The sequence below is a fragment of the Schistocerca americana genome, chromosome 3 (genome assembly GCF_021461395.2).
Source record: "Schistocerca americana isolate TAMUIC-IGC-003095 chromosome 3, iqSchAmer2.1, whole genome shotgun sequence".
Taxonomy (NCBI): domain Eukaryota; kingdom Metazoa; phylum Arthropoda; class Insecta; order Orthoptera; family Acrididae; genus Schistocerca; species Schistocerca americana.
In genome coordinates, this window is record NC_060121.1 from 628,857,569 (window position 1) to 628,870,050 (window position 12,482).

The window sequence follows — 12,482 nt, forward strand, 5'->3', positions numbered from 1 at the left end:
TACAGTGTATTGACACTGTCCTCTAATGAGAAGTGTGCAAGTGCAGCTGAAGAAATTTACAACTGGCCAGACGAAGCTTATACATAAAATTGAATCTCAGAATGTTCATCAATTTTCAACATGTTTACAGAGGGATCCAAGTTTAATGTACGTCAATAATGAGATCATTGGAGATGGTGCACAAACTTGGATTAGGGAAGGACAAGGAAGGAAGTTGTCTGTGCTCTTTCAAAGGAACCATCCCGCCATTTGCCTTAAGCAATTTAGGGGGAAATCATAGAAAACCTAAATCTGGATTGCTTGATGGGAATTTCAACTGTCATCTTCCCAAATACTATTCCACTGTGCTAATCACTGAACCACCTCACTCCATACTTATATAGTGTCAGTGAGTATGAAATTGCACTTCTGAACCAGTGAGTTACAGCTGACAATGTAGTATCTTCTCAGCAGAATGGTGATTTTTCTACCTATTAAATCACCCATAATGGCTAGTCATACTTTTGTAACCACCAATCATTTGCGTTTTAGATTTATCTCAAGAATGAATAAATCTTGAAAGAATATGGAAGTTTGTGCATAAGCACAACTGGATCCAGTGCAATAAAAAGGAAGAAACTACAAAGAAATCTCAACTGTGTTTTCAACCTCAAATTCTGTCCAAGTATACTGGAAAACGAAAACTAAAAGTTTTACTGATCTCCTTTCTATTATAGGTTTATCTATGCATTAATACTACAGAATGAACACAACAATAATAGAAAATATGACACACTGTGAGCTCTACATGCAGTGATAATTAACATTTAAGGCTTTGCTATATTCTCATACTCACATTGAAGAAATCATTAAGTGACTGCCTGAGGGTGAATTTCGGATGCAAACCCTCCTCACAACAAAACACATTATGCAAAGTTTCTCCTGTCTGGAATGTTTGTAGTAACAGATGTAACAGTCCAGTGTGTTCACTTAAAAGATGCAATGGGACGAGCCCCTCAACCGCTGGAAAAAAAGTTAGAAGTTTAGTGGTTTCCTAAGTATCGCTTAAATAACAAACTTCACTGATTAGATATGTTTTATTGGGTCCAGATTAAAGCTTTCTTTCTTTAATTACATACAATGAACTTGATATATTCAATTATGTGTCTAAAAGTATAATGCACAAAAACAGAGTTAACTCGGAAGAGATATAGGGAAAATTAGGTTGTGAAGCATATATGCAAATACTGTACTACCAAAGAACTTCTATTGTATGCATATTTGGTACTTACATTTTGTATCATCATTCCTATTGAGGCATGCTTCCTTTCTGCATACTAAAGCTACTAAAGCCACGTTTAAAAAATACACACAATGTTTTTGATGACATATTATTTTAGATAGAGAGTGAACAGATGACATGCAATTCATCCCATAATCACATCTGATGTTATAAACAGCACTCATCGCCCTGGTGGCAACAACGCAAGATAATGAGCAAAGATGTTGCATATGAGAAACACCAAACTGTAGTTTATTTTACATAGGTGAAGGAACTGTGTGTATGGGGAAAAATATGGCATCGTCCATAAAAACATATTTACTACATATTCCTATTTTTCCTGAGCATCACCTTACTTGGCCTGAGTCACAAGGGTCATAAAGATCTGCCACATACAGACTGATTATGGTTGTTCCCAGCACAGAATCATTCATAGATAGAGCCATATATTTGCTGGAAAGACAGTTCCTGCTCCTGGGCTCTGTATTAACAGTGTTCAAAGAATTGATACTCATACTGTTTATATAATGTATTTGGTTTCATCATGAACTCATGCCATTTATCCAGCTGCATCACTATCTGCTAGCCAACAACTTCATTAGAGGTAGAGCACAAGCTTGTGGTGGTCAAGAATGATGAAGGAAATTGGACATATCCATTTCAAAGAACAGTTATCTTAACTGATTTTTGAAAAAATGGAAAACCTAAATCAGGATTTTGTGTGTGTGTGTGTGTCGATCCTTTTGGCAGGAGGTCTTTGGGGCAATGGCTGTTTACTATTGTGACAAAGTAAAACACCTACAGCCATCCTTACAATTTTATTTTATTTTGTTGCAACCAGTTTCAACGCCTCAATCTTCAGGCTGTTGTTGATGCGGTATGGGTTGATATGATCCCTATATACATCACATCAGTTGCCAGCGTAACTGGATATGCAGATAATGCGTCAGCACTCCAACCAATGTTGCTAGGCTATAGGTGTTTTATTTTGTCACTAAATCAGGATGGTTGGATCAAGGTTCAAACATCATTCCTGTGTGCAAGACCAGTGCACTTATCACCCATGGTGCTTCAAAATGCACAGAGCAATTGCTAAATTTCTTTCAATTTTGGTACAGCAGTATTTTATGTTAACTTAATACTTCCTCAATGGTAACTACATGAACCCCTCATTCTAATTGAAAATATTTTACGAATTTAAAGGGCATACACAATAGAACATGTCAAAGTGTATCATTAACAGTAACTCACCTGCACTGACTCCTTCAACAGCTACATGCAGGCCATCAGGTTGGACACTTTTCACCACCAAGTTGTAAGCAGTTCCAAATTTAATATTTGTATGAGTACTGGCTTTTCCATGAGGCAATAGTGTAAGGATTACACTATTTTTATCCAAGTTAACTTCATCAACATAACAGCAAACCTAAACATGGAATTATAGTGATAACTGTAGATCCAAATAAACATGAAAATCAATATGAAAATAAACAGGAACATAGCAAGATCATAAACTGATATATGTCTGTTTCAAATGCTAAGCCTTAAATTGGTAAAACACTAAATTTTGTGGAATATCCCAGTGATATAGAAATATTAAGATCACAATATATACGAATGATATGCTGGTTAACGTAAGAAGCTCTGTAAAACTGTTTGCAGATGATGCTGTTGTGTACAGGAAATCCAACTCACTAGAAAACTGTAATGAAATGCAGTAAGATCTGCAACACTTGGTCTAGGGACTGGAACCTGATCGTCAACATAAACAAATTTAATGTGCTGCACATAAATAGGCACAAATATCAATTATTGTTGATTATACAATTGGAAATCAAACACTGTAAACAATTGTAACTGTTGAATATCTAGGAGCATGTGTCAAGAGTAATTTAAAGGGTAACACAACCATGATAATGAGAATGAGTTATCTCGTCATACTCTGCCACTACCCAGGTGCTGATGAGGTGTTTAAACGCAGCCTCTGGGTTCTCCTTTAAGCACTATTGATGTGTACATATGACCCACTTCCCTTCACTGACCTCTCACTGCTGCAGATGAGTTACTTCAATGTCTCAGTGAATACAAAAGTTTCAAGTGTTTACCATACAACATACGTGCCTCTTTGCATGCAATAATTTGCAAGACCTTGTTTCAATACCTTGAACTGTTTATGAAATATAACGATTGTTTGACAACATGTTCCCGATGTTCGGGGACAGAACTGGGTGTGCCGTGCACAACCATCTGCCGGATATAAAACCAATAACTCAAGAACAAAATGAGATATTCCTCAGCTCTCAATTTTAAGTAAAATTCTGATATCTTATCTACATTTCATACATGGCAATATATGAGCTTAAATCAGCCATATGCAAAGTTTATGCAATGAATTTTTACCACTGCAAACTCTTTAAAATTTCGTGCAATGTTTTACTTAATCTGTGCAGCACAGTAACTATGATGAATAACAAACGGAAATTCAGTCCTTTATCAAATGAAGATATCACACTGTAATATGTACAAAAATCAAATATTTTAGTGAATAGTTTTCCTAAAATTGGATCATAAGTATTTTACAGTGGCTACAAAGCCATCTCTCAGCACAGGTAGCAGTGTTTGGTGAGCAGTATAGCGAAAACAAAGTCATGCTCAGCACGAAATGCAGAGAGCACATCTACAGCAGCAAAAGGGCACAAGAAAACCAAATATGCTAGACTGAGATTAATCGTAAGAATCCTCAGAAAATGTAATTCACACATGAAGGTGGTAGTTTACTAACACCTCATTCATCCAGTGAGCTCATTGGCCTGCAATATTTGCCAATAGGATTAATATACGAGGCAGAGAAAGTTTAAACAAAAGTGCATTTCATCATGGTTCCGTTTAGAGTGTGCAGGAGCATAATAGGAATGTTCACACAACTCCAGTGCAAGAAGCTAATAAAAGAGGTAATGTAGCTCCAGAAACAACTATAATGGATAAAATTAAGTTAAATAAATAACTGTATTAACTGTTTAAACATTACAATAAAGACAGGAAATTATATGCACAAATTTGGAAATTTTTGAAAACCAGCCACTACAGACACATTAATCAGCAAAGAATCATTACACACAGAAATCTATAAAAAGCTATCACTCAAAGATATAGAGATCAATACATTTTCAACTTGATGAATACGAGATCAACAAAGACATGGCAGTCCTAGAAAATTTAGCCAAAGTAAATAATTTTACACCATACTTCCTTTACTTAACAAATGTACACACAGAAACTGAAAGTTAAGCAAAAGTCAGATGCAAATGAAATAACTCTAGAACGAAAGAAAGAAAGGCAAGCAAAAGATTAAATTTGTAGTTCTGCCCTATCACAGAAACATTTCAGACAAAATAGTCACAACTTTTAAAAATATGAATATCAAAATTGAGGTCTGTAACAACATTAAGATAAGGAAATTTGCTACTCCCCATACATCGGAGATGCTGAATGTGGTTTCAGTTACCTGAGACTGCAGACATGCGCGCGCCTTTGTGTGTGTGTGTGTGTGTGTGTGTGTGTGTGTGTGTGCGCACGCTTGTATCTTGTCTGCTTTTGATGAAGGCCTTACTGCCCAAAAGCTTTATTTGAAATAGTCTTTTTGTTGTGTCTATCCACAACACAGCATCTCCACTTATGGTGAGCAGCAACTTTCCTTTTCCTAGTATTGTTACATTCCATCCTCAATTTTCCATTGTTTAAAATTGAGGTCTGTATTGAAAATAATATTAGTCATATTATAAGACACGCTAGCAATATAACAAATCCATTTAATAAGCCAGGTATATACCAAATTGGATGTGTCAGTTATGGTGAACTGCATATCAGGAAAACTGGCAGAAACTTTTGGAAACAATTTAAATGGTAACTTCCCACATCTTCTTCATGCACCATTCCTCGTGTTGTATAAGCCGCTTGCAGAGCCAGGACTGGTGGTCTAGCAGTAAAGCACTTGACTCAAAACCCAGAGGTCGCGGGATCGAATACAAGTTGGATCTTTGATTTTTCAGTATGCGTTTTAACCCAGCCTTCACCTCTCAATGTTGTGAGGAGTCAGCAGATGGTATGTGGTTCGGATTCCACATTGAACTGTATGTTCACTTTCCCTGGTTGGACAACTGAGGATGGTTAGGGACACGCAAGTCACCAAAAAAAATGGTTCAAATGGCTCTGAGCACTATAGGACCCAACATCTGTGGTCATCAGTCCCCTAGAACTTAGAACTACTTAAACCTAACTAACCTAAGGACATCACACACATCCATGCCCGAGGCAGGATTCGAACCTGCGACCGCAGCAGTCGCGCGGTTCCGGACTGAGCGCCTAGAACCGCTCGGCCACCGGCAAGTCATCAAAATGGCATCCAATTGAAACACTTGCACCAGGTCAGTGAACCGCACGAAATTATATAGCCCAACAACAGAAGTCCTTTTTTTTCCCAGAACCTGGGTACACTCTTGCTATGTCAGTCAGAAATATTTGGAGAGTATCATGAGGGTCAATTTTTCCACATAGCCTCAAGCTGGTGAAATATAGGTATTGGAAGAGGTAGAGTTTGTCCCGATCTCCTGAACACAGATCTCTTTTTATCAATGATTTGATAGATTTTCATAGAAGCGTTTGATTTTCTGTGTATGGGAAGCTGGACTGTCCGAAGACACAAATTCAACAGAATGATTCGCAAATTCATGATGAAATCCTTCTGTTTTTAAGGTGCTGTATGACAAAGTCATCTGTTATCACTTTCATATCGAGCAATATAAAGTGCTTTATCAGAGGAATTAAAATTTTCTTCCCCCTTGAATAAACTTTAACTATAATGCACTTGCAAGATTCGCTTTCAATGCCACCAAATGCTCAAACATGTTCAACTTCATTTCTCAATGACCATCCTGTCTGGTATTTCCTAGCAGTGATATGTGATTTGTCTATTTCGACAATCTTGTTTTGTCCACTGACTGGAACATTCTCATTCACGACCATGATGTAACAGACTTCTTGGCAAAAACAGTAAACAGTGTTCATGCACAATTGTGTTTCAGATTCTGTTCCTTGTACATTATAGTGTCTTATCCAACAAGAAACTAAAATGATGTTCTTCTCAATAGATAACTTGGTAACTTGGCACTGTCAGTCATGTGTTATTTCTTACGGATGTTCTCGTGACATTGGGCGGAGGACAACTGCGAAGGAAAATCAGCATCCACACCTTCCTTGCAAAGTTTCACACAGTTGAGTTCATGACATTCTACACAATTTCTGCCATTCTTGTTTGGAAGCAATCTGAAGTTCCAACAAAATTTCAAACAAATTTCCACACAATATAACCAAGGAATTAGATTTCACCCTCTGAAACTATCAGCACACAAAACTACAATGCTTTCACTCACTGCTGTACACACTCAGTAGCAATAAACTATGTTCCCCAATGCACTAAACATTTACCATAATTCCCACCACCAAAATTGTGTGGTGGACATTGAGTTGCACATTCAATATAGATTACTGGGGGCCTGCATGTTCAATAGGCGATCACTCTTGAAAATTATCTTTCAATGAGCACATAAAATCAAACATAACAATACAAGTACCTTTGCATTACATCTATTAAACAACAAACATATGTCCAAACACATTAATGGGAAGCTCCATTTCTATTAAGAAAGGGAAAAAATGAATATCTTCGAAGAAACTGAAATTTTCAGCCATTTAAAAAGTCAACCAGGTACCTTATTAATGAACAAACAGATCTCCAGAATCGAAAGCTTCTCGAAAAGTTCACTCACATTCTGCTAGTGGTTAATCAAAAATAGTCTCGACAATAAATGAAGTTTAAATTTTATTCTTACTTCACCATATACAATACTTTTATTGCATTTTTATTTTCCATATTTTTATTCTTTACTCTTTTTAACTCTCTTCAAATACACACAGAAATATATAATCTTAGTTGTCTGAAAGTATTATCCCTTCCTTAACTTTATTCATTGATCAACTTAATATTTGTAAATTTTGTGTCCTATTAAAATGTAAAGCTGTCAAACTAACAAGATAACATACACATCAACAAAAACCAAAAAGAAAATTTACATTTAAAGACAATGTCATTTCAATACATATGGCATATTTTTCTACTGTTAGTAACCATCTTTCTGATAATTCATATAATTGTGTTTCTATTCATGGAGGAGAAGTAGTGTGCTTTCCTTTATGCAGAAACTCACTTAAAAAAGGCCTAAGAGGCAGAAACTTGTCATCAACCACTAAAATAAATACAACAGAAGTGGAAAAAGTCACCTTTTAACATAGTTAGTTGCCCCCGTGGAACACACTTACAGTCCTTTACTGCAATTGTCCAGTTAACCTAATGACCATCTTTACATCAAAAAGATCTTAACTATTTCTTCCAGTAAGAAGTTACCACCATATTTTCTTCTTGTTCTACATTTCACGGATCTAGTGACCATCAGCTATAAGACAACACTTCAGTCCATCTTCTATGAGGTCTCCCCAAGTTTAACATGTCTGCTCGGTGGTATTGCATCACTTGTTGAGGTAACCAGTCATTGTCCATTGATTCAATCTTTTCCCCCTTGCCAATGTTGTCACATTTTATTCAGCTCTTTGTCTTGTACTTCCATCCTTTGGGCTATCTATCAGAATAGGTTCTTTCACTTCCAGCAAGAACTTCATAATAAAGAATAGATAGCTACTCACCATAGAGCAGAGATTCTGAGTCACAGACAGGCACAACAAAAAGACTGTCAAACAAGTACACTTTCAGCTCAAAAGGCCTTCTTCTGAATTAGAAAAAACACACACACACACACACACACACACACACACACACACACACACACACACATACACATATATTAGAATCATCTCTGGCTGCCCAGGCCAAAGTGCAAGCAGCTGTGCATGAAGGAAAAAGCAGTCTGGGTAGTGGAGGTAAAGAGGATGTTGGGATGGGGAGGGGGAGGGATACCAGAATAGGTGTGGGGGACAGTAAATTGCTGCTAGTGGGAGCATACAGGAATGAGATGGAGAGAAAGTAGGGCAGCTAGGTGCAGTCTGACGGGTAGACTGCAGGTCAGGGAGGGGGCCAGGGAAAGGGGGCAGCACAAAAGAAGACAAGTAAAAAGACTGTGGGTGCGTAGTGGAATGGAGAGCTGTGTAGTGCTGGAGTGGAAACAGGGGAGAGCTGTGTAGTGCTGGAGTGAAAACAGAGGAGATAAGTGGATGAAGGACACGACTAACAAAGGTTGAGGCAAGGAGGCTTACAGGTATGTAGGATATACTGCAGGGAGAGTTTTCACTTGCATAATTCAGAAAATCTGGTGTTGGTAGGAAGGCTCTAGAGAGCACAGGCTGTGAAGCAGTCACTGAAGTGAAGAATATTATGTTGGACACTGTGCTCAGCAACTGGGTGGTCCAGGAGTTACTCGACCACAGTATGTCAGTGGCCATTCATACAGACAGACAGCCAGACAGCCTCTTGATTGTCAAGCTCACATAGAACGCAGCACAGTGGTCGCAGCTTAGCTTGTAGATCACATGACCAGTTTCACAGGTAGGTCTGCCTTTAATGGAATAGGTGATGCTTATGACCAGAATGGAGAAGGTGGTGGCAGGAGGAGGTATAGGACAGGTCTTGCATTTACGTATATCACAGGAGTATGAGCCATGATGCAAGGGTTGGGAGCAGGAGTTATGTAGGGATGGACAAGGATATTATGTAGATTCAGTGGGTGATGGAATACCACTGTCGGAGAGGTGGGAAGGATACTGGATAGGACATTCCTCATTTCAGAGTACGACGAGAGGTAGTCAAAACTCTGATGGATTCAGTTGCTCCATTCCTAGGAGGTACTGAGTCATGAGGGCAATGCTCCTCTGTGGCCAGATGGTGGGACTTTGGAAGGTGGAGGGAGGGGGGGGGGGCAGGGGGAGGGGGGTGACTGGAGGGATAAGGCATATATCTATTTCTATACAAGGTTGGGAGGTGAATTATGGTCTGTGAAGGTCTTACTGTGACCCTCGGTATACCTCAAGAGGAACTGGTCATCACTACAGATGCAACAGTGAGTTACGGGTGGCTAGGCTGTGTGGATGGCACTGCTTGGTATGGAATGGGTAGCAGCTGTCGAAGTCTATGTACTGCTGGTGGTTAGTAGGTTTGATATGTAAGGAGGTACTGATGTAGCCATCTTTGAGGTGGAGGTCAACATTGAGGAAAGCAGCTTGTTAGGTTGAGGAAGACCAGGTGAAGTGAATGGAGAAGAAAGTGTTGAGGTTCTGGAGGAATGCGGATAGGGTGTCCTCATCCTCCATCCAGATCAGGAAGCTGTCATCAATGAATCTGAACCAAGTGAGAGGTTTGGGACTCTGTGTGGTTAGACAGTTTCGTGTTAGATAGCCCACGAATAGGTTGCCACAGGATGGTGCCACGAATGTACCCATTGCCATATCGAAGCTCTGTCTGTAGGTGATGCCTTCAAAGGAGAAGTAATTGTGGGTGAGGATATAGTTGGTCATGGTGACCAGGAAGTAGGCTGTAAGTTTAGAATCCATTGGGCATTGGGAAAGATAGTGTTCATAAGCAGCAAGGCCATAGGCATTAGGGATGTTAGTGTAAAGGGTGGTGGCATCAATAGTGATGAGCAGGGCATCACATGGTAAAGAAACAGGGACTATGGTGAGTTGGTTGGGGAAATAGTCAGTAACTTTTACATAGAAAGGTAGGTTGCAAGTAATAGGCTTAGAGTGTTGATCTATGAGAGCAGAGTTTCTCTCAGTGGGGGCATGCTAACCAGCCACAATGGGGTGCCCTTGGTGGTTGGGTTTATGGATTTCAGGAAGCACATAGAAGGTAGGAGTGCACAAGTGGTAGGGGTGAGGAGAGAGATGGGCTTGAAGGAGAGGTTCTGGGATGGGCCTAAGGATTTGATGAGGGACTGGAGATCCTGCTGATTTCTGGAATGGGGTCACTTTGACAGGGTTTATAGGTGGATGGATTACAGGGGTTGATTTGATGACTGTGGCCAAGAAACAGCTGGAGCACCCAGTTGCTGAGCACATTGCCATAATGTTCTTCATTTTAATGACTGCTTCACAGTTGTTCACCTGAATCCTTGCTACAAACACCAGTTTTTTTTTGTTTTGTCTTTTGTTTTTGTTTTTTCTGAATTGTGCAGGTGAGAACTCTTCCTGCAATATATCCTACATTTCCTTAACCCTCCTGGCCTCAACCTTTATAAGTCATTGTCCTTCACCCACTTATCCCCTAACCTGTTCCCATTTTAGCACTACACAGACCTCTACTCCACCAAGGCACCCACAGATGTTTTTTACTTCTCTCCTTTTCTACTGCCCCACTTCCCCCCCCCCCCTCCCCCCCCCCCCCCCCATCCATCTAACCTCCCAACTGCACCTAGCTGCCCTACCCTCTCCCCACCTCATCCCTGTATGCTCCCACAAGCAGCACTTTACCACTGGGCAAAATTTTGTGTGCAACAACCCTATACAATGTGAATTTCATTGTTTCCTATTGTTTGCTTTACAGATATGTGAATATTCAGATGCAACTACTAAGGACACTGACAACAAGGTCCAGCAAGCTCCCCGAATGTTCCGTGACAAGGCGAATCTACTCTTGGAGTTAAATAACAATTCATTTAAGCTGGGGGTTTCATTTGGAGAAAAGTACCATAGAGCAGTTGGAACTAAGACTCAGAGACTATATGATGAAATCAGTCACTGAGTGCAATGTCAATGTTAACCTTAAGATTTTACAACACAGGAACCTTTCAAATAATGGTTGGTGATCTGTTTTAAGTAGACTTAGCAACAGCTTGCAGAGCTGTTCATAAGGTATTGGCCTGCACTGCCTGATTGAAAATGAATTTATCAAAACACCAAACAGTGAAAATGGTGTTAGGAACACCCAGCATGATATTTATCAAATACAAAAACTGCCAAGAGATTTAGAAACCGGCATGGGTGGTTCTCCTTGATTGAACAGGGAAAGAAGAATGGGGCTACAATAGCTCTGGGCCCCGTGTGCACCACACATGAACTCACAAAAGAACCGTGATGAGTTAAGGAAGGTATTTAAAGGCAAAAGTCCATGATTTATCAGGCAAAATAACAAACAAATTGGTAACATTACAAATGGTACCTCGAACTGAGGATAGTTCCAATTACAAAATTGTTGAAATTACACAAATTGCTAAGGCAGAAATCATATTCATGACAGAGTGAATAAATGTGATGAAAGTTGCCAATGTATGGGCAAACACATAGAAAGATATCTGAATTTCATGCTTAGAAGAGAAACTGTACGAAAAAGGACTTGAGCCGAGAACCCGAGGAGACACCAGCCTGTGGAAAGCCGCAGATATCGCCATCACATTTGAGAGATGTCAGCCACTGGTGGACACCATATTTCATGGACGTCAACCAAAGAGAGACCCGCCAGATCTAAACATATCAGCTTAGTGGAACGAGATAAAGTAGCTGCTAAAGCAACTGGAACAAAAAAATTGTGGGCAAAACTGTTTACTTTTCTCAAATGTTCAATAACTCTTGCCAAAAAGCAAGTGACAAAGAAGTATGAAGTGGCGTGTTTTACGGTGGAGAGGAAGGAGTGGTAAATGATGATGTTAAAGAAGTGGTATTTAAAAGTGGTATCTTCAAGATTTCCCCGAAATTTTTCACCACTTTAACATTTGATGTGGTCAGCTGATAAAAACAGTTCCTACTGTGATACTTACATTCACTTATACTATCTTGAATCTCAATTTTAATAATCATACTAGACAGTGCTCAGTTTTTTATAGAAATAATTAGGTCAATAGCACTGATAGTCTATCCTATCTTGTTGATATTTACTACACTAAGAATTTAAGATACTTTTGCTTCTAATTTATGGTTTCAGTCACTTTATGCTCTAAGTACTGTGTGTTCTTTAGTAATGTTAGTTTGTGACAGTAGATCAGGACTCCCAGCCTGAAAGCTTCTGCAGTTGACTACCTCTTTTCTGATCAGCAGGTACGCGTACCCTACTTCACAAGAAGTATAAGTGATTCAGCCACGGCTTCCTACGTGCTGTACACTGCTGAACTTTTCAAGAGACCCTGCAGTTCTGCACCCTACTGAACAGGTCAAGAAAACTGCACCA

At 39.4% G+C, this 12,482-nt stretch overlaps 1 protein-coding gene across 1 annotated transcript in view; it reads right to left on the reverse strand.

Annotated features, from left to right (window-relative positions):
* Positions 1–12,482, reverse strand: part of LOC124605377 (protein RRP5 homolog) — a 180,339-nt gene that overhangs the window by 118,450 nt on the left and 49,407 nt on the right. Inside the window, exons 10-11 of the mRNA XM_047137012.1 lie at positions 2,513–2,687; positions 836–1,002 (exon numbers count right to left, since the gene is read on the reverse strand). Coding sequence (XP_046992968.1) covers positions 836–1,002; positions 2,513–2,687 — 342 coding nt within the window. The remainder of the gene's footprint in view (positions 1–835; positions 1,003–2,512; positions 2,688–12,482) is intronic.